Here is a 23,023-nt window from a genome sequence, read left to right as displayed (position 1 = left end):
TTGTGGCTAGTTCATTAGTCCTATGAAGGCAGTCTAGTCCCCAGGCAAGAAGGAGGTTTGTTTTGGGAAAGGGCTGTTATCGTTTTTATTTTATTTTATTTTATTTTATTTTATTTATTTTTTAATTTTAATTTTTGTCTATTTATTTATTTTTGAGATGGAGTCTCCCTCTGTTGCCCAGGCTGGAGTGCAGTGGTGCAATCTTGGCTCACTGCAACCTCTGCCTCCTGGGTTCAAGTGATTCTCCTGCCTCAGCCTCCCAAGTAGCTGAGACTACAGGTATGTGCCACCATGCCCTGCTAGTTTTTGTATTTTTAGTACAGATGGAGTTTCACCATATTGGCCAGGCTGGTCTATTATTTTTATTTTTATACAGGCATGAAACACTGTGCCCGGACCATACTGTACCTTTTGATATTTGTACCTTGTATGTATAGTACTCTTCCAAAAATGAATCAAGAATTAATGAAAGAGATGTGCAAAAATATACTAGGCAAAAGCAAGATTTGCAACACTATCCTACAAGTGGAAATCATGTTCAAAACACATTGAACAGAACAAATAGTGACAATATATGAGGATAAAATCAGGCACAATTCAAGAAGATATAATAACCATACACTTTTATGCATCAAATAACATAGCTGTCAAGCATATAAAAGGAAAACTACAAGTACCCAGAGAACATGGTTAAAATACTTTTGAACTTTAACAGACCACGTAAACAAAAATAAGCTATGATATAGAGGATTTGAATAATGTAATAAATAAGCTCTATTTAGTAGATGCATATATAGAGAATATATGCTTTTTAAAAAAAAGACAGAACACCTAAGAACACAAATATATACTTTTTAAATGTCCTGAAACAAAGCTTGTTACAGAACCAATCATGCATTCAGCCAGAGAAAAAGCTTTTTTTTTTTTTTTTTTGAGACAAAGTCTCCCTCTGTCTTCCAGGCTGGAGTACAGTTGTGTGATCTTGGCTCACTGCAACCTCCACCTCCCAGGTTCAAGTGATTCTTCTGCCTCAGCCTCCCGAGTAGCTAGGACTACAGGCATGCACCATCACGCCCAGCTAATTTTTGTATTTTTAGTAGAGACGGGGTTTCACCATATTGGTCTGGCTGGTCTCGAACTCCTGATCTCATGATCCACCCGCCTTGGCTTCCCAAAGTGCTGGGATTACAGGCATGAGCCACCGTGCCCGGCCAAGAAAGCTTTATAAATCCAAAAAGGTTTAAATTTATACACCATGCTCTCTGATCATAAACCAAGAAACTAGAAATTAACAATGAAAAGATAACAATAACAAAAATCCCTTATCCATAGATGTGAAGACACATTCTCCCAAATAGCCTTTATTTCTATTTTTATTTTTTTTGAGATAGGGTCTTGCTTTGTTGCTCAGGCTGGAGTGCAGTGGAACAATCAGAACTCACTGTAGCCTTGATCTCCCGGACTCAAGCAATCCTCCCACCGCAGCCTCCTGCACAGTGGGACTACAGGCGTGTGCCATACATGCCTGGCTAATTTTTTTTTTTTTTTTTTTAGAGATGGGGTCTCACTATGTTGCCGAGGCTGGTCTTGAACTCCTGAGCTCACACAATCCTCCAACCTCAGCCTCCCAAGGTATTGGGATTATAGGCATAAGCCATTGCATCTGGCCCCAAATAGCCTTTATATCAGAGAGAATTAAAACAAATTATGAATTGTCTACAAAGTAATGAAGAGGAGATCACCTTATTCTAAAACCTATGGGATACAGCTTAAGCTGTTCTGAGTAAAATCAATAGAAAGACTGAGAACACTTTAATGGAGAATTCAACTTGGAAAACCAGAAAAAGAATAACATGAAACATAATAAATTAGGAGAGTGCTAAAATGAGATCAGTACAAGATAATGGAAAAGATAAATCAAAAGAATCTACTAGTAAGAAAATGTGTCTGAAAACACCTAAGAGAATTAAAACTTCTCAAACCTAACAGTTGTCACTTCAGTCTTGGGAGAGAGGATCATTCCTGATGACATCGAAGCTTTATCACAATCAAAGAGTCAAAGAAATGTACAGGTTCTGTTTTAAAACTATCAGTTCTGGTTAGTTTTCTTTCTTTTTAATGAAGTTTCACTCTTGTTGCCCAGGCTGGAGTGCAATGGTGCGATCTTGGCTCACTCCAACATCTGCCTCCCGGGTTCAAGAGATTCTCCTGCCTCAGCCTCCCGAGTAGCTGGTATTACAAGCACACACCACCACACCCAGCTAATTTTGTATTTTTAGTAGAGATGTGGTTTCTCCATGTTGGTCAGGCTGGTCTCCAACTCCTGACCTCAGGTGATCCACCCGCCTTGGCCTCCCAAAGTGCTGGGATTACAGGTGTGAGCCACCACACCCAGCCTCTTTCTTTCTTTCTTTTGATAGAGTCTCACTCTGTCACCCAGGCTGAAGTGTAGTGGCAGGATCTTGGCTCACTGCAACCTCCGCCTCCTGGGCTCAAGCGATTCTCCTGCCTCAGCCTCCTGTGTAGCTGGGATTACAGGCATGCGCCACCACCTCTGACTAGTTTTTGTATTTTTGGTAGAAACAAGGTTTCACCATGTTGGCCAGGCTGTTCTCCAACTCCTGACCTCAAGTGATCCACCCCCCTCGGCCTCCCAAAGTGCTGAGATTACAGGCATGTGCCACTGCTGCCCAGCCAAGTTTCTTGTATTTATTTATTTATTTATTTTTATTTTTACTTTTTTTGAGACTAAGTTTCACTCGTGTCACCCAGGCTGGGGTGCAGTGGCGCAATCTCCACTCACTGCAACCTCCACCTCCGGGGTTCAAGCGATTCTCCTGCCTCAGCCTCCCAAGTAGCTAGGATTACAGGCGTGCATCACCACGCCTGGATAATTAATTAATATTTATTTATTTATTTATTTTGAGATGGAGTTTTGCTCTTGCTGCCTAGGCTGGAGTGCAGTGGCGCGATCTTGGCTCACTGTAACCTCTGCCTCCTGGGTTCAAGCAATTCTCCTGCTTCAGCCTCTGGAGTAGCTGGGATTACATGTACCCACCACCACGCCCTGCTAATTTTTTGTATTTTTTGTAGAGATGAGGTTTCTCCATGTTGGCCAGGCTGGTCTCTAATGCCTGACCTCAGGTGATCTGCCTGCCTTGGCCTCCCAAAGTGCTGGGATTATAGGCGTGAGCCACCGCGCCCGGGTGGTTAGTTAAGTTTCTACTTTACGACCTGACAAAGAACCAGAAATCTCTGCAGAATGATTTATTGGGCAAGTCAGCAGACAGAAGAGGTATAGTCTGCCATGCAGATGACATAAGGGGGACCTAGAACCATATGGTAGGACTGAAGGAAGCCAACAAAATGCAGGAACAGGGAGAAATGTCTGGGATTGGAATTGATCAGCAGGACTGGATTGGGATACATGGAATACAGCAGAGACTCAGTCATCTTTGGGGATATGATAGTTGGTACTCAGGAAACAGGGGAGACCTGGCCAGTCCCTGGAGGCAAGAGAAGCTCCAGACTGAAGTTCGCAGGTGAGCACCTGCCTAGGTGTTCCAGAGGCATATGATGGTGACGATGGAGGAGGCCATGAAGAGCAGGTAGAGGCGGAAGAGCAGGGTATCCATCACGTGGCTGAACTGCACCCACAGCTCCACCGAGTGCTGCTTCTGGGCCTTGTGTTCCCGCTGGGCCCTTGTCCATTCTGAGCCCCCTGTCAGCTCTGCCTCCCCAGGGCCTGGCATCTGCCCTGCTGATACCTCTGGCTCCTTCACACCTACAGAAAGACAGAGACCCAGCCATGGGCTGCAAATGTCACCGGTGGAGGGAGGGAGACAGGGAAGGAGGCAGGAGCAGAGAAGTGGAGGTGGGGGAAGAGGAAGTGTGGCTTCCCTCACCAGGCAGGTGGGTGGGGGTGAGACCCAGGTCCTTATTTCCCTTCTGGGGCGCAGAGGGACAGCATCTCCCTGGGCTGGTGCAGTGCAGCAGCAGACAGTGGAGCCACTGAGGCAGGGGTGGGGGCTGGGTGGTGGCCACGTGCAGCAGATGGGTGATGAAGATGGTCTCCAGCAGGCTGCCTACCATCAGGGACAGGCACAGGGCGAAGTAGACACCTGGAGGGAAGGGGGGCCTGGTGAGGGCCAGAGGCACCACCTAGAATTTCTTTCTTCTCTTCCAATCCCACCCTGGCAGGCATATGGCCTCCTTTTTCCAGTATACCTCCCTTCCTGAGTTAGTTCCCACCCTTCTCTTCCAAAAGGTGGGAGGAGCCATACCGATGAGGGGGGTGCCACAGGTGGGGAGCAAGTCACTCATCATGAGCAGGAAGACGTTGTAGCCCAGCAGGAGCGTTATCTTGAATGGGACACGATTCCCACTTTTCACTGGCAGGTAGAAGCTGAGGGCATCGATGGTAACCAGAAAGCCACTGGGCACAAGAAGGTTTATGACATAGAGGCTGGGCCTGCGCCTGATGGCCACCTGGTAGGGTAGGAGAGGGCGGTAAGTAGTTATGGGGTCAGAGGAACCCTCAAATCCAGGAAAAGCAGTGACAGTTTCTGTCTCTGCCTTTTTCTTTGGCCTGATAGCACCCTGGGATCTGGAGCTGTGTGGAATGCAGCTTTAGAATCTGGTATAGAACCTGCGAAGAGACAGTTAGGCCAGAGCTCTGAGCTTTAGGATGGAGAATGAGGCTGGGAAGCCAGGAGAGAGGGTAACATTGGGAGACCCTGAAACTTGGGAGATACACATTTGATGGACATTCTAGGCAAGGGTAAAAGTGCGGGAGGAAGGAAAGAGCAAGAGCCTCCAAGCTCACATAGAACACGATCTGATCATACAGGTTGCCTCCCCTGGACAACTTCGCGGTGGCCTTGTTGATGCCCAGGAGCTCCCATTCTCCATGGGTCTGAAGGATGTTCCGGGATGCATCTGTTATTTCCCACACTTCTTTCTCCATGTCCAGCAACATGCTGTCCACTGAAAATAAGAACCATCTGAATCATTTTTTAAGGATATAGTTTCCTGGTGGCTCAACTGCACTCTTTTTCCATCCTTTCTTTCAATAAATATTTTCGAGTGCCTCCTACAGGCCAGGAAACTTGCCAGGAGCTTGGGATGGTAAGGAACAAGACAGACTTGGGTTCTGCCTTTATGGAAAATATTTTAGCATCCATAGAGCCTTATTCTTCTCCCCACCCATATTCCTTGGTCACCATTTACTCATAGTTTCTTTATGTTTGTTGGTTGCTCTCATTCACCCCATCCCTGAGACCCCACTGCAACTTACCTGTGTAGAGGAATGAGCTGAAGGTGAGTGTGCAGTTCTGCTGGTCAAAGGGGAAGTAGAAGATGTCCAGGTTACAGATACTGTCCACCTTCATGGGTTTCTTATACCTGATGCGACCTTCATTACTTACATATGCTGTGAGGTCTTTTGGGGTCTTATCCACATCCATGCTGGAGGAGAGATAAGGCAAGAGGCAGGTGCTGCAGTTTCTCTCTCTCTCTCTTTTTTTTTTTTTTTTTGAGACAGGATCTTGCTCTGTCACCCAGGCTGGAGTAGAGTGGCGTGCTCTCAGCTCACTGCAACTTCCGTGTCCTGGGCTCAAATGATCCTCCTGCCTCAGCCTCAGCCTCCCAAGTAGCTGGGGCTACAGGCGCACCACCAGGACTGGCTAATTTTTTTTTTTTTTTATTTTAAGAGATGAGGTTTCACCATGTTGCCCAGGCTGGTCTCAAACTCCTGAACTGAAGTGATCCACCCACCTTGGCCTCCCAAAGTGCTGGGTTTACAGGCATTAGCCACTGCGCCTGGCTCAGTTTCTCTTCTTATCTCTCTGGTTGTTTCTTAGCCATCTAAAGACCACTTACAGTGGCCCCAATGGTAAACTGTGATCTCTGTGGCTACCAGGAGATGGGACTTCCCTCTGACCAGCCCTTGATACGCACAGTTCAATGATGAAAATGTCTGGGAGCCACAGGTTCTTGGCGGCCATACTCATCTTCGTGATGCCCTCACACTCCTCTGGGTTCCAGCTGATAAATGGGTTATCCCAAACCTGGAGCCCAGGTGGAGGAGAGGTGAGTGTCCTGCTTTTGAATTTCTTCTTTAAAAAAAAAGTTACGAAATACTTCAAGCATATAGAAAAATATATAAAATGCTATGACAAACATCTATGTATTTACAACCCAACTTTGTGGCATTAATATTTTATTAAATTTACTTGTTTTTCAAGAAATGAGAATTATAGATAAAATCGAACCTGCCTGGGACCATTCTTCATAAATTTTCATCAGCCAGCTCTGGTGGTCTGGGAACCACACTTTGAGACTGAGGTTAGGTGATTGTATTATCTTTCTCTAGCTCTTTCCTTCCTTTCCTCCAAGCAGGCCTTTCTTTTTTTCTTTTTTCTTTTCTTTTTCTTTCTTTTTTTTTTTTGAGATGGAGTCTCACTCTGTCACCCAGGCTGGAATGCAGTGGCGTGATCTTGGCTCACTGCAACCTCTGCCTCCCGGGTTCAAGCGATTCTCCTGCCTCAGCCTCCTGAGCAGCTGGGATTACAGGTGTGTGCCACCACCTGGATAACTTTTTTTTTTTTTTTTGAGACGGAGTCTTGCACTGTTGCCTGGGCTGGAGTGCAGTGGCACGATCTCGGCTCACTGCAACCTCTGCCTCCCGGGTTCAGGCCATTCTCCTGCCTCAGCCTCCCGAGTAGCTGGGACTACAGGCGCCCGCCACCAAGCCTGGCTAATTTTTTGTATTTTTAGTACAGACGGGGTTTCACCGTGTTAGCCAGGATGGTCTTGATCTCCTGACCTCATGATCCACCCGCCTCAGCCTTCCAAAGTGCTAGGATTACAGGCGTGAACCACCGCGCCCGGCCACCACCCGTCTGATTTTTTTATATTTTTGGTAGAGATGGAGTTTCATCATGTTGGCCAGGCTGGTCTCGGACTCCTGACCTCAAGTGATCCGCCTGCCTAGGCCTCCCAAAGAGCTGGGATTATAGGTGTGAACCACCAAGCCCAGCCATCAAGCAGGCTTTTCAAGTTGGAAATTCAGTTCATTTACTTTTATTTCCCCCCATCCTCCCACACACCTTGTTTTCTTATCAATGCAATTAAGATATAAATTTTCCACTGGGTTATGCTTTGACTACATTCCACAGATTTTCATATGTATAATTTTCATTTCGAATTACTTCATAATTTCTACTTAATTGCTTTATTTTCTCCTTTGCCTCAAATATTTAGAAGTTTAATTTTAAATTCCCAAGAAACAAGGTTTTCTTTTTTTTTTTCTGTGATGCAGTCTCACTCTGTAGCCAAAGCTGGAGTGCAGTGGTGCGATCTCGGCCAACTGCAACCTCTGTCTCCCCAGCTCAAGCGATTCTTGTGCCTCAGCCTCCTGAGTAGCTGGGACTACAGGCATGTGTCACCACGCCTGGCTAATTTTTTATATTTTAGTAGAGACGGTGTTTCACCATGTTGCCCAGGGTGGTCTTGAACTCCTGAGTTCAGGCTATCCACCAGCCTCGGCCTCCCAAAGTGCTGGGATTACAGGTGTGAGCCACTGTGCCCAGCCTTTTTTTTTTTTTATTACATTTTAAGTTTTAGGGTACATGTGCACAACATGCAGGTTAGTTACATATGTATACATGTGCCATGTTGGTGTGCTGCACCCATTAACTCATCATTTAACATTAGGTATATCTCCTAATGCTATCCCTCCCCCCTCCCCCCACCCCACAACAGGCCCCGGTGTGTGATAGGGTCTCACTCTGTTGCCCAGGCTACAGTGCAGTGGCACAATTATGGCTGACTGCAGCCTTGACCTCCCGGGCTCAAGTGATCCTCCCATCTCAGGCTCCCCAGTAACTGGGACTACAGACGTGAAACACCATACCGAGCTAATTTTTGTATTTTTCTGTATTTTTTTTAGAGACAAGGTTTTGCCGTGTTGCCCAGGCTGGCCTCAAACTCCTGGGCTCAAGCAATCCACCCACCTTGGCCTCCCAAAGTGCTGGGATTACAGGCATGTGCCACTCTGCCTGGCGTTGATACCTTTTTGTGGTTAAAAATGTGGTCAGTTTTGGGGAATACTCTATGTGTGTGACAAAAAGTTATGTATGGTCGTTAATACAAAGTTTGACATGTTTATAGACTAAGCTTCTTAATTGTGCTGTGAAAATCACTATATATTTACTCCTTTTCTACTAGATTTTTGTTTTGTTTTGTTTTGTTTTTGAGATAGAGTCTCACTTTGTTGCTCAGTCTGGAGCGCAGTGGCGCGATCTCAGCTCACTGCAACCTCCACTTCCCAGGTTCAAGTGATTTTCCTGCTTCAGCCTTCCAAGTAGCTGGGATTACAGGCGCTCGCCACCATGCCCAGCTAATTTTTATATTTTCGGTAGAGATGGGGTTTCAGCATGTTGGCCAGGTTGGTCTCAAACTCCTGATCTCAAGTGATCTGCCCACCTCGGCCTCCCAAAGCATTGGGATTACAGGCGTTGAGTCACCCGTTGCCCAGCCTTTCCTTGATTTTGAAAGCAGTGTATTAAAGCCCCTCACCATTATGGTCGATTTTTCAATTTCTCCTTCATGTGTTTCAAACCAATGTTAGGGACATAAAAACTCATAATTATTATATCTTTGTTTAAAATCCTTTTGACTGTAACTGTAGGGGGAGAATAAAGTGTTGTCCATACCATTTCCAGCCACAGGAACGATGATAAGAGGTGCATCTGTTCATTCTGCCAAAAGAATTTCCTATTTCCATCATGTTGCCAGTAAGAAGTCTGTTCATCTCCCCCACTTCCCATGCTTGTTTACCAACTCCCAAGGTATATAAAGGGGATATGTGATCAAGGACAAAAGCTCTATCAAAACAGATGTGTTAGGCTATGGACAGGAGAGTTCACAGCAGGGCGGGAGTAAAGTAGTCCTTCTCAACCCTCGCTGTATATGAGAATACCTCGAGAAGCTTAAAAATATCGATGTGGCCGGGTGCGGTGGCTCATGCCTGTAATCCCAGCACTTTGGGAGGCTGCAACAGGCAGATCACTTGAGGTCAGGAGTTTGAGACCAGCTTGGCCAACATGGTGAAACTCCATCTCTACTAAAAATACAAAAATTAGCCGGGCGTTGTGACGCATGCCTGAAATCTGAGGCAGATTTCAGGAGAGGCTGAGGCAGGAGAATCACTTGAGCCCAGGAGGTGGAGGTTGCAGCGAGCCATTGCACTCCAGCCTGGGCGACAGAGTGAGACTCCATCTCAAAAAAAACAAAAACAAAACAAAAACGAGGCTTGGGTTTCATCCAATCAAAACCTCTGGAATTAGAACCTGGTCACTGGTATATAGCCAGAGTGAGAAGAAAAGATTCTCTTCCATGTGCTGTTATACCTCACCCTGCTGCACTGGACGGAACTTCTTTGAGATCCCCATGCCAGGCAAATGCCATCCAGCAGTGGTGGAGGAAGCAGAAATGTGGACAAGGGCTTTGGGGGGCCACCTTGCCAGGGGCTGGAAAAAGGTTAAGGACACCAAGGAGGGCCAGAGGGGTCAGCACTCACCACATCTAGGATGGCAGACATCGTGAAGGAGATGTTGACTTGGGTGGGGACGCTGATGTTGGTGGCTGGACGGAAGGGCTTTCTATTAAACATTGAATTCAGAGCAGTGGGATCTGCCCCGTGCTGGCCAAACCCTGAGCAATTGATGGTGAAAGTAACGCCCCTTCCTGTAGTGGACATCGAATGTGTGAGATGAAGGAGAGCAACCCTGTGCTCCCTATATGAGAGGGGCCCCAAGGCAGGGCCTGGAATCGCCAGTGATAAAATGAAAGCAAACATTTGTTGAGCATTGGCTATGTGTCAGGTATATTCTAAGCCCTTTAAAAATGGATTACCTTGTTTAATCCTCCCAATCCCCTATCAGGTAGATACTGCTTTACCCTCATGTAATAAACCAGGTGCTAACTAAGGTGCAGTAAGAGGAAGTAACTTCCTACAATCAGACAGCCAATAAAAGGCAGAAGCCGGACTTGTTCTGAACCCAGGTTTGTCTGCTGCTGCTTTGCTACACGTCCCCAGGGATGAGATGAAGAATGGGGAGGGGATCACCGAGAGGGGTCCAGACGCTGGGCTCTTCCTTCCGAGGCCCGGGAGGTTGGGGTGAGCTGGAATGCAAATTCTGGAAGCTAATGTGGCAAAGCTGAGCTAGAGCTCCAGCCTCCTTTCTAATATTTCTGTCTCCATGCAAAGCATGCCCAAATCTGTATGCAAACTGAGCCTGGAATGTTGATAGTCATCCGATAGGATTACAGTCCCGGGGCCCCAGAGAGAACACACCTGTTTTCACCCTGACTGCCCCAACCTTCCTTCTTACTTCACTTTACCCAACTCTATCACCAGCGTTCTAGTTTGAGGCTTTAAAAAAGTTTTATTTTATTTTTAATGAACGTACAATAATTTTGCATATTTCTTAGTTTGGGGTTTTTTGGGGTTTTTTTTGAGACAGCGACTCTGCTGCCCAGGCTAGAGTGCAGTGGCGCAATCACTGTGGCCTCAGCCTCTGGGCTTAGGGGATCTTCTCACCTCAGCCTCCCAAGTAACTGTGACTACAGGTGCTCCTCACCACACTTGGCTAATTTTTTAAAAAATTTTTTGTAGAGACGGGGGTCTCACTATATTGCCCAGGCTGGTCTCAAACCCCTGGGCTCAAGTGATTCTCCCACCTGGGCCTCCCAAAGTTCTGGAATTATAGGTGTGAGCCATCATGCCTAGCCACATAGCTATTTTTAGAAGTGTGGGTGGGTTTTTTTTTATTTCTTTTTTAAATTTTTAAAAATTTTTTAGATGGAGTCTCACTCTGTCGCCCAGGCTGGAGTGCTGTGGCGTGATCTTGGCTCACTGCAATCTCTGCCTCCCAGGTTCAACCGATTCTTCTGCCTCAGCCTCCCAAGTAACTGGGATTACAGGCACCACCACCACATCAGGCTAGTTTTTGTATTTTTAGTAGAGATGGGGTTTTACCATGTTAGCCAGGCTGGTCTTGAACTCCTGACCTCAGGTGATCTGCCTGCCTCGGTGTCTCAAAGTGCTGGGATTACAGGTGTGAGCCACCTCACCTGGCCTGTCTTACCCTCTTCTAACTAATAATTTTTAAAATTTTTCTACTGGTGAAAATTGTTGAGGGAGCAACAACTTGGAATGAGAGAGATGGTTGATAACCCCTGTGCCAAGGACATTGAGCCTTATCCATTCCCAACGTCACAGCGCTTTCCAGGCAAATTCTTAAACCACTCTAGGAGCAGTGAATATTCAATTGTCAGCCCCTGTGTGCAAGTGCCCAGAGGAGCTTTCATAACCATTTATACTGCCTAGACCAGGTGTACAATTTGTGTCTCTTCCCTGTGCTGGCATTTAAAGTCACCTCTGGTTCAGTCCTCTCCTGTGCCTCCTTATCCAAAGTCATGGAATAATCTAAGGAGGAGAGATGGCATTTATTGGCACTCTTACCAAGTGCCAGGCACTGTGCTTCCCTCCTTCTCTTACTGAATCCTCACAACCCTGCAAGGTAGGCTCTGTTTTACAGATGAGGAAACCAGAGCTCAGAGAAGTTAAGCAGTGCATCCAAGTTTATAAAACTAGCAATGTGAGACACCAAGATTCAAAGCCAGGTCCACCTGTCTCCAAGTCCCATGTTCTTGTCTCTCTACCATGCTGACTCCCTGGAAGAGAAGCACATTCTACTTTCACCCTTGACCTGCTGCCTTCTGGCACCTTAGCTAACTTAGAGCCCTTGGATCCAGTAGGTGGATGGGGAAATTATGGCTAAAGGAGGTGGGCACTTTGCTACAATGGTTTGGGTTTCATACCTGTAGAGAGAAAGAATTACTCCTGTGGATAGAAAGATGGATGGATAGAGAAGCTAAATACAAGAGAAGACAATCGTGGATGGTTGTCTTCCATGTAGAGTACCAATGGGGAAAAGACAGACTTTTCAAGTAGTATTGGGAAACTGGATATCCATATGTGAAAGGATAAAGTTTGCTGGTGTTGAACTCTATTTTTCGAGAAGAAAAATGAAAGTGCTCTTGTGTGGCATGTAACTGGAAGGGGATTTTCCGTCTTTCAGAAAAGGAAAGTCTGTGGGCATCATGGTAATGTAGCTATGAAAGAACTCTATCCATCTTAGACAATCTCTAGGAGTTGGAAATTTGAAAAAAGTTCCTAGATGTTCTGCTAGGGAGAGGTCCCCCTTCTTCCCCCTTCCCCTATCGTTGCTCCTTTCTTACCTTGAAGCAGAAGACCGAGAAGGAGGTAGAAGGAAAATCTTTCCCCGTGGAACCAGCTTCCTTCCATCGTCTTTGTCTAAATTCTTCTCTGAACATGTACTGGGACCCAGGAATGCCCAGATTAAAGCAGCACGGGCCACACCTAGTCTGACTTTGAATACTAATAGCATTGGTTGACCACTGACATTTGTAACCTTCCTGGAAAGAGTGTTCTGGTTGTCTTGTTCTTGCCTATGCTTGAGGTTCAGTCTGCTTTTAAGACTTTATCTTAGTCTTAGGTATTTCACTACAACGTAAATGGTTATAGATAGCTCATACGTGATCAACTTGCAGATCTTGGTGAGATCCCTTGGTCTGGAGACTCATCTCTTCAATTCTGGAAAATTCTCAGACATTTATAAATATTTCACTTCCTCTATTTTTCTTATTAGACTTGTGTTGAATGGTTTCCTTCTATTTTACATGCCTTTTATTGCTGTCGTAACAAATCACAAACCCAGTGGCTTAAATAAACACAATTTGTTATTTTACTGTTCCGTGGGCCAGAAGTTTGAAATGGGTCTCACTGGGCTAAAATGAATGTGTCAGCAGGACCACATTCCTTCTGGAGGTTCTAGAGGAGGATCCATTTCCTTGCCTTTTCCAGATTTTTTTTTTTTTTTTTGAGACAGGGTTTCACTCTGTCGACCAGGCTAGAGTGCAGTGGTGCAATCGCGACTCACTGCAGACTTGACCTCCTGGGCTCAAGGGGATCTTTCCGTCTCAGCCTCCCAAGTAGCTGGGACATCACAGGTGTGAGCCACCAGGCTTGGCCGGTTTTTTTTTTTTTTTTTTTTTTTTTAGTAGAAATGAGGTCTCACTTTGTTGCCTAGGCTGGTCTCCAACTCCTGGCCTCAGGTGATCCTCCAACCTTGATCTCCCAAAGTGCTGGGATTATAGACATAAGCCATTGCACTCACCTTTTCCAGCTTTTAGACTGCCTGTATTTCTTGGTTCATTATTTTTACTTCTCCATCTTCAAAACCAGCAACATCAGGCCAATGTTTCTCACAAGATATCTCACCTCTCTGGTTCTTATTTGTTTCTCTCTCCTTCTTCCACTTATAAGAGCCTTTGTGATTGCATTGTGTCCATTTGGACAATCCAGGATAATCTCCCCACCTCAAAGTCAGCTAATGAACAACCTTAATTCCATCTGCAACCTTAACTCTCCTTTTCCATATAATCTAAGGTTCCAGAGATTAGGATGTGGACAAATTCTGGAGGCCATTATTCTGCCTAGCATACCTCTCTTTCCTATTTTCTACCTCTTTATCTCTGTCCCTAATGATTTCTTCAGATCTAGCTTCCAGGAAAAAAATTCTCTCCTCAACTGTGTTTATTTAATTTAATTTAATTAATTTATTTTTGATGCAACTCAGTAATTTTTATTGCAACTAGAAGACAATACATTGCAGAAACTTTATGGTAGGTCTGGGGAAAAGTGTTATTTACAATAGGTGATGACATAATTTGTCTTTGGCAATATGATTACATATGAAGAATGCAAAATGCAGGTATGGATGCCTTCCATATTTTATTTTATTTTGAGACAAAGTCTCACTTGTTGCCCAGGCTAGAGTGCAGTGGCATGATCTTGGCTCACTACAGCATCCACCTCCTTGGTTTGAACTATTCTCTTGCCTCAGCCTCCTGAGTAGCTGGGACTACAGGCTTGTGCCACCACATTCAGCTAATTTTTGTATTTTTAGTAGAGACAGGGTTTCACCATGTTGGCCAGGCTGGTCTTGAACTCCTCACCTCAGCTGATCTGCCCACCTCAGCCTCCCAAAGTACTGGAATTACAGGAGTGAGCCACTGTGCCTGACCCTCAACTGTGTCTAATCTGTCCATCTAATCTGCCCACTGAGTTTTGGTTTTGTTTTTTTTGTTTTTTAGAGACAGGGTTTCACTGTCTCCCACCATGTCTGGCCCTCAGCTGTGAGCCACCATGCTGGGATTGCAGATTTGAGCCACCGTGCCCAGCCCTCAGCTGTGTCTAATCTGTTCATCTAATTTGTCCACTGAGTTTTGCTTTTTTTTTTTTTTTTTTTTTAGAGACAGGGTCTCACTGTCTCCCAGGCTGGAGTGCAGTAGTATGATCATAGCTCACTGTAGCCTTGAACTCCTGGGCTCAAGCAATCCTGCCACCTCAGCCTCCCAAGTAGCTGGGACTACAGGTGCATGCAATCGTGTGTGGCTAATTTTTTTTATTGTTTCTAGAGACAGGGCCTTGCTATGCTGCCCAGGCTGGTGTTGAACGCCTGGCTTCAAGCGATCCTCCTGCCTCAGCCTTCCAAAGCACTGGAATTACAGGCATGAGCCACTATGGCTAACCTTTTACCCATTTTTAAATCAAGTTGTTTTTTGTTGTTGAGTTTTAGGAATTCTATGTATAGTTTGGATATTAATCCCTTATCAGCTATATAATTTGCAAATGTTTTCTCCCATTTTGTGGGTTGTCTTTTTTCCTCTGTTATAGTGTCTTTTGATTCATAGATTTTTAATATTTTCATGAAGTACTATTTGTCTATTTTTTTGCCTATGCCTTTGTGTCATATCCAAGAAATCACTGCTAAATCTAATGTTGTGAAGCTTTTTCCCTATGTGTTCTTTTAGGAGTTTTATTGTTTTAGGTCTACACTTAAATCTTCTTCTTCTTTTTTTTTTTTTTTTTGAGATGGAGTTTCACTCTTGTTGCTCAGGCTGAGTGCAATGGCGCGAACTCGGCTCACTGCAACCTCCACCTCCTGGGTTCAAGTGATTCTCCTGCTTTAGCCTCTCGAGTAGCTGGGATTACAGGCATGTTCCACTATGCCCAGCTAATTTTGTATTTTTAATAGAGATGGGGTTTCTCCATGTTGGTCAGGCTGGTCTCAAACTCCCCACCTCAGGTGATCTGCCTGCCTCGGCCTCCCAAAGTGTTCGGATTACAGGCATGAGCCACCACGTCTGGCCCTACACTTAAAATCTTTTATCCATTTTGAGTTAATTTTGGTATATGGTTTTTGGTAAGGGTCAAACTTTATTCTTTTGCATATGGATATCCAGTTTTCCCAATACTACTACTTGAAAAGTCTGTCTTTTCCCCATTGGAACTCTTGCAAAAATAATTTGGCCATTTGTGTGAGGGTTTATTTCTGGGTTCTCTGTTCTATTCCATTGGTATACATGTCTGTCTCTTTCTTTTTTTTTTTTTTTTTGAGGTGTAATTTCACTCTTGTTGCCCAGGCTGGAATGCAATGGCGCGATCTCCACTCACCACAACCTCCGCCTCCTGGGCTCAAGCAATTGTCCTGCCTCAGCCTCCTGAGTAGCTGGGATTACAGGCATGCACCACCAAGCCTGTCTAATTTTTTGTATTTTTAGTAGAGATGGGGTTTCTCCTTGTTGGTCAGGCTGGTCTTGAACTCCCAACCTCAGGTGATCCGTCCGCCTCAGCCTCCTGTGTAGCTGGGATTACAGGTGTGAGCCACTGTGCCCGGCCTTTTTTATTTTTTTTTATTTGAGACAGAGTCTCACTCTGTCGCCCAGGCTGGAGTGCAATGGCACGATCTCGGCTCACTGCAACCTGTGCCTCTTGGATTCAATTGATTCTCCTGCCTCAGCCTCCCAACTAGCTGGGATTACAGGCCCATGCCACCAAGCCCAGCTAATTTTTGTGTTTAAGACGAGGTTTCACCATGTTGGTCAGTCTGGTCTCAAACTACTGACCTCACATGATCTGCCTGCCTTGGCCTCCCAAAGTGCTGGGATTACAGGTGTGAGCACCGTGCCCAGCCTGTAGTATGTTTTGAAATCAGGGAGTGTGAATCTTCCAGCTTCATTTTCTTTTTAAAGATTCTGTCAGGTATTCAAGGTCCTTTGACATCCCATATGAATTTTAGGATGGGTTTTTCTATTTCTGCAAAAATTGTCACTGGGATTTTGACAGGAATTGCATTGAGTCTGTTCATTGCTTTAAGTAGTATTGACAGTTTAACAATTTTGTGTCTTCCAATCCATAAACATGAGATGTGTTTCCACTTGTTTATATTTTTTAAAAATTTCTTTCAGCAATGTTTTATAGTTTTCATCATACAAGAATTTTACTCCTTTGGCTAAGTTAATTCCCAAGTATTTTTTTCCTTTTGATGCCATTGTAAATGGAATTGATTTTTGTAATTTCCTTTTCTGATCATTCATTGTTAATGTATAGAAATGCAACTGATTTTGGTTTGTTTGCTTTGTATCCTGATACTTTGCTAAATTCATGTATTAGTTTTAATGCTACTAGTTTTTGTGAGATCTTTAGTATTTTCTACATGTAAAATAACATCATCTGCAAACAGAGATCATTTTACTCTTTCTTTTCCAATTTGGATGCCTTTTGTTTCTTTTTCTTGCTTACTTGCTTTGGCTAGAACTTCCAGGACTATGTGGTTTTTAGTTTGTTTTTGTTTGTGTGTTTTTAGAGATGCAGTCTTGCTCTGATATCCAGGCTGGAGTGCGGTAGTGTGATCATAGCTCACTGCAACCCAGAAATCCTGGGCTCAAGTGATCCTCCCACCTCAGCCGGAGTAGCTGGGACTACAGGCATGTGCCACCATGTCCAGCTAATTTTTTATTTTTTTTTTTTGAGACAGAGTCTTGCTCTGTTGCCCAAGCTAGAGTACAGTGACACAATCTTGGCTCACTGAAACCTCTGCTTCCTGGGTTCAAGTGATTCTCGTGCTTCAGCCTCCCAAGAAGCTGGGACTACAGGCATGCACCACCATGCCTGGCTAATTTTTGTATTTTTAGTAGAGATGGGGTTTTGCCATATCTCTACTAAAGACAGAGTTTGAGGCTGGTCTCAAACTCCTGGTCTCAAGCAATCTGCCTGCCTTGGCCTCCCAAAATGTTGAGATTACAGGTGTGAGCCACTGCACCTGGCCAACTATGTTGAATAGAAGTGGTGCAATTGAGCATCTTTGCCTTGTTCTTGATTTTAGAGAAAAAGCTTTCAGACTTTCACCATGGAGTGTGATGTTTGCTGTGGGTTTTTCATATGTGGATTTTATTATATGAATTGAGGTTGTTTCCTTCTATTCCAAGTTTGTTAAGTGTTTTTGTCATGAAAGGGTGTTGAAGTTTGTCAAATGTTTTTCTGCATTAATTGAGATGATCATTTTTTTCCCGTCATTCTGTTAATGTGGTGTATTGCATTGATCAATTGTTGTATATTGAACTATCCTTGCATTCCAGGAATAAATCCCACTTGGCTATGGTATATAATTCGTTTGATATGCTACTGAATTATTTTGCTAGTATTTTATTGAGGATTTTTGCATCAATGATCATAAGGGATGGTACCTTTGTCTGGCATTGGTATCAGGGTAATACTGATCTCTTAAATGAGTTAAGAAGTTGGAACATAGTTATTTTATAATCTCTTTCAGATTGTTTTATTATATCTAGTTCTTGGTATGCTGACTGTTTTGATAACTGTCTCATTGTGGTTTGTTCCTTCATGTAATTTATACTTCTTGGTTGAAGGGATGAGAATCTATATCTTTAGATAATTTTGAGATCATCTATTATAATCTTTCAACAAATGTACAGTTGACCTTTGAACACTACTGGGGTTTAGGAACACCAACACCCTGCACAGTCAAAAATCAATGTATAACTTTTGACTCCCCTAAAACTTAACTACTAATAGCCTACTGTTGTCCAGAAGCCTTACTGATAGCATGAACAATTGATTAACACATATTTTGTATATTATATGTATTATATGCTGTACTCGTATAATAAAGTAAACTGGAGTAAAGACAATGTTATTAAGAAAATCATAAGGCAGAGAAAATATACTTACTATTAATTAAATGGAAGTAGATCATCATAAAGGTCTTCATCCTTTTCATCTTCATGTAAGTAGGCTGAGGAGAAGGGGTTGGTCTTGCTGCCTCAGGGTATCAGAGGCAGAAGAAAATCTGAAGATAAGTGGATCCTTGCAGTTCAAACCCATGATGAGGAATGAGATAATTATATAGTTTCAAAGTAGCGCTCCACAAAAAAATTACCTATATGCCATGCTTACTAATTAGATTTACAGTGGAGAAATCTGGCAGACATCTTTTTAACTGAGTGATAACAGTTATCATCAGTAAAGTGACAAATTGACATTGTGTACTTTCTATGATGCACTAAGAAGAACTTGGTACCACTTCTGGGGTATTCCTACTAAAGAGGCATAAGTCATGAGTAGTTGAAGAAGTGATTAGGCAAACCCAAATTGGGGAACAAAATAACTACAACATAACTAGCTATACTCTTCAAAATATCCAGATGATGAAAGACAAGAAAAGACTGAGGCAGTGTTCCGGATTGACAGACTAAAGAGATGTAACAGCTAAATGCAGTGTGTATTCCTGGATTGGGTCCTACACCTATAAGAGACATTATTGGAGGCTGGGCGTGGTAACTCACACCTGTAATCCCAGCACTTTGGAAGGCCAAGGCAGGAAGATCACCTGAGGTCAGGAGTTCGAGACCAGCCTGGCCAACATGGCAAAACCCTGTTTCTACTAAAATTACAAAAATTAGCTGGGTGTGGTTGCGCACACCTATTGTCCCAGCTACTCAAGAGGTTGAGGCAGGAGAATCACTTGAATCCAGGGGGTGGAGGTTGCAGTGAGCCAAGATCGTGCTACTGCACTCTGGCCTGGGCAACAGAGCGAGACTGTCTCAAAAAAAAAAAAAAAAAAAAAAAAAAAGACATTATTGGAAGAATTGGCAAAGTTCAAATAGGGCTTATAAGTTAGACAATACAATACATTGTATTGATACTAATTTTCTGATTTTGATGGTTGTACTATGGTTATATAGGAGAGTGTCCTAGCTTTTAGGAAATATACACTGAAGTAGTTAGGGTTAATGGGTCATCAATTATGAAACTCACTCTCAATGATTTAGAAATATCCACAGTTGGCCTGGCATGGTGGCTCACACCTGTAATCCCAGCACTTTGGGAGGCCAACAGGGGTGGATCACCTAAGGTCAGGAGTTCAAGACCAGCCTGGCCAACATGGTGAAACCCCATCTCTACTAAAAATACAAAAAATTAGCCAGGCATGGTGGTGGGCGCCTGTAATCCCAGCTACTTGGGATGCTGAGGCAGGAGAATCTCTTGAACCCAGGAGGCAGAGATTGCAGTGAGCTGAGATCAGGCCATTGCACACCAGCCTGGGCGACAAGAGCAAGACTCCGTCTTAAAAAAAAAAAGAAATATCCACATTTGGAAAATCTGGGTGAAGCACACACAGGAGCTCTTTGTAGAAGCTTCACAATACTTACGTAAATTTTAAATAATTTGGCTGGGCACGGTGGCTCACACCTGCAATCCCAGCACTTTGGGAGGCCAAGATGGGTGGATCACTTGAGGTCAGGAGTTCCAGACCATCCTGGCGAACATGGGGAAACCCCATCTCTGCTAAAAATACAAAAATTAGCCGGCCTTCGTGGTGCATGTCTGTAATTCCAACTACTTGAGAGGCTGGGGCAGGGAGAATTGCTTGAACCCAGGAGGTAGATGTTGCAGTGAGCCGAGATTGCGCCATTGCACTCCAGCCTGGGCAACAGAGCGAGACTTCTTCTCAAAAAAAATTTTAAAAAATCATTAAAAAATAAAAAGTAAAAGGAAGAAAAAGAAAAAGTAAGTCTAGAGGTTCTGTGTGAATCTATGTCCAAAATCTCTTTCCTTTGGGCCAGAACTGAATTGGGTATTGGCCTCCAGGAGAGCACAGCAGACCTCTGGCCATGTGATTGGAGCCTTCGGTTACATTTTAATTTCTTTTTAATGTTAACATGGTCACCTTTTTACTTCTTCAATTTGAATCTAGCATCTTCTAGGCCAGTAGGTTTCAACTAGGGATTCAGATAACTTATTTATGTAGTTTTATTAATATACAGATACTCAGAAATTCAGACTTATTGAATCTCTCGATGTTCTCAATATGTTCTTTGTATGTTCTTGCTATAAACTTAGCAAGTTCATGATATATGATTTTTAAAAATGTGTGCCTAAGAATAGCCATTCAAAGACTCCTGAATACTCCTGGTCCACTTCTTATATATATGATATATTAAGTCAGGATTATTGTATGTTATATCTTCATTTTTTTCTCTGTAAAGATTATGTTCATTCCTTTTTATAAATTAGATGTAATGTTCACTGTCTTTTTTGAAAATCTAGTTAATTGTCACATTTATAATTATTTTGTCAGAAGCTTTTTTTTTTGGAGATGGAGTTTCTGTCTGTTGCCCAGGCTGGAGTGCAGTGGTGTGATCTTGGCTCACTGCAAACTTCGCTTCCCGAGATAAAGCAATTCTTTTGCCTTAGCCTCCCGAGTAGCTGGGATTACAGGTGTGCACCACCATGCCTGGCTAATTTTTGTATTTTTAGTAGGGATGAGGTTTCACCATGTTGGCCAGGCTGGTCTTGAACTCATGACATCAAGTGCTCCTCCCACCTCGGCCTCGCAAAGTGCTGGGATTACAGGCTTGAGCCACTGCACCCAGCCCAAAAGCTCTTGTTGGATTGACTTTATTGTCTTGTTTTGCATTTCACAGAAACAACCAAATTTCCTTGCCAGCTGTGTAATTCTTGTAATGAACTCTCATCAGATCTTTCATGTTTTAAAATTATCAGTAATAAGTTAGTAAACTAATTATAACCATTTTAAGTCTTTTGTTATCTACAGATAATTTTTTATTTTACTCTGATGCTTCCCTGAAAGCTCAACAATCAGCTACAGGCCAGAGTGGTCTGTCTTCAATAAAGGATTATCACAAAATCCTGTGGGAAAGGACTATGCTAGATACTTTGGGCATAGTATCTGATGGCAACACTTAAACAGCTTTGAGATCACACTAGTGGACTGAGTCAGGATTTCTAGAACTCTAGCTGAGAAGCCAATGGATTTCATGAGACTGTTAACCCAAGATCTAGTCAAATAATAATTAATTATATAGGACCAAATGAACTAAGAAGGGACACTTACAGTTTTCATTTGAAATACTGTTCATGTTGTAATATATTTTCTTTTTTCTTTTTTTTTGAGACAGAGTCTCGCCCTGTCCCCCAGGCTGGCGTGCAATGGCATGATCTCGGCTCACTACAACCTCTGCCTCCCGGGTTCAAGCCATTCTCCTGCCTCAGCCTCCCAAGTAGCTGGGATTAGAGGTGTGCACCACCATGCCCGGCTAATTTTTGTATTTTTAGTACAGACAGGGTTTTACCATGTTGGCCAGGCTGGTCTCGAACTCCTGACCTCAAATGATCCACCCACCGTGGCCTCCCAAAGTGCTAGGATTACAGGCCTGAGCCACCATGCCTGGCCATTGTTGTAATATTCTATTTTCCACATATTTAAGGAAGCCCATTTTCTTTCCTCTTCAGCTATTTATAAGTCAACAATTTAGTAATCATAACTCTGCTTTTTAAAAAGACTCTGTTTTTTACACTGAAGTGAAACACTCGTAAATGATACTTATTCTCCCTGCCTGACCTCTACAGGATTTGCAGACTCTTATAAAATATTCTTAATTTCATGACAATATAATTATTGTATTTTCATGACAATGTAGTTATTCATATAGGTTCGATGACTCTGTCTTCCTTTTTACCAGGATGGAATTGGAAACGTTGGTTATGCAATCAAGGCCTTGTCTGGAGTATCATATTTTAGAAGGATGCTCATTTAATCAAATATGGTTAGACATTTCTAAAGAACTAAGGTTGACTTTGTGGAGCCAATGCTTACAAACCCCTTCCAGGAAAACTGGCCTAGTACCTGGCTTATAGCATTGCCAGTCTCACAGGTCCAGGTAGACCCAAGAACCCTAGGATATTTTGAGGACCTCAAGAAGAGACGAATTCACTCAAATTTAGGGGTTCTTCAGGTGAAATCTGGTGGTGAGATCTTGGTGTGGCTATCTCGCTTCAAGAGGCTTTTGAAAGTCAAGTTTGGGATTTTTTGAAAACTTTTAGCAAGGCAAACTTAAGAAGGCCTAAATGGTAGTTTACCACTCTTGTTGTACCCATGTAAAGACTGAAGCCAAATGTTGAGACCAGTCTCATTTTGTGACCAAAAAGAATCTTCTTGCCAGGCACAGTGACATGTGCTTGTAATCCCAGCTACTCAGGAGGCAGAGGTGAGAGGATCATGGAGTTCAGTATTAGCCTGGGCAACATAGCAAGGCCCCATCTCAAAATAAATAAATAAAACCAATTAGCCAGATGTATTGCTACACACTTTTAGTCTCAGGTTCTTGGGAGTTAAAGTGAGAGGATCACTTGAGCCCAGGACTTTGAGGTTGTAGTGAGCTATGATCGTGTCTCTACATTCCAGTCTGGATGACTGAGTGAGATTCTGTCTCTTACGAAAAAAAGGCTGGGCGTGGTCGCTGACGCCTGTATCCCAGCACTTTGGGAGGCCGAGGTGGGTGGATCATTTGAGGTCAGGAGTTCAAGACCAGCCTGGCCAACATGGTGAAACCTAATCTCTACCAAAAATACAAAAATTAGCTGGGCATGGTGGTAGGCGCCTGTAATCCCAGGTACTCGGGAGGCCGAGGCAGGAGAATCGGTTGGAACCAGGAGGCGGAGGTTGTAGTGAGCCGAGATTGCACCACTGCACTCCAGCCTGGG

The 23,023-nt window shown here is 43.7% G+C and overlaps 1 protein-coding gene and 1 pseudogene across 6 annotated transcripts in view; one reads left to right on the top strand and one right to left on the bottom strand.

Annotated features, from left to right (window-relative positions):
* LOC100592933 overlaps positions 1 to 23,023 on the top strand; it is a 77,859-nt pseudogene that overhangs the window by 13,788 nt on the left and 41,048 nt on the right. The gene's annotated exons all lie outside the window — the stretch shown is intronic.
* On the bottom strand, positions 3,253 to 12,840 carry HTR3E (5-hydroxytryptamine receptor 3E). Of its 5 annotated transcripts, XM_003256542.3 has the most exons (9): positions 12,310 to 12,840; positions 9,584 to 9,750; positions 8,718 to 8,762; positions 5,959 to 6,068; positions 5,297 to 5,466; positions 4,826 to 4,986; positions 4,284 to 4,488; positions 3,906 to 4,121; positions 3,253 to 3,784 (listed from the first exon to the last, which is right to left on the bottom strand). In XM_003256542.3, the coding sequence occupies exons 1-9, from the start codon at positions 12,374 to 12,376 to the stop codon at positions 3,555 to 3,557; spliced, it is 1,371 nt and encodes a 456-aa protein (XP_003256590.3). In that variant the 5' UTR covers positions 12,377 to 12,840; the 3' UTR covers positions 3,253 to 3,554. The 5 variants fall into 5 exon arrangements, with proteins under 5 accessions (XP_003256590.3, XP_004089735.2, XP_012366068.2 ...); XM_004089687.2 differs by lacking the exon at positions 8,718 to 8,762; XM_012510614.2 differs by lacking the exon at positions 12,310 to 12,840 and having other exon boundaries at positions 9,584 to 10,059.

The sequence above is a fragment of the Nomascus leucogenys genome, chromosome 11, assembly GCF_006542625.1.
Source record: "Nomascus leucogenys isolate Asia chromosome 11, Asia_NLE_v1, whole genome shotgun sequence".
NCBI lineage: Eukaryota > Metazoa > Chordata > Mammalia > Primates > Hylobatidae > Nomascus > Nomascus leucogenys.
The sequence above is the reverse complement of the archived record's forward strand: the minus strand, read 5'-3'. Positions and strand labels throughout refer to the sequence as shown.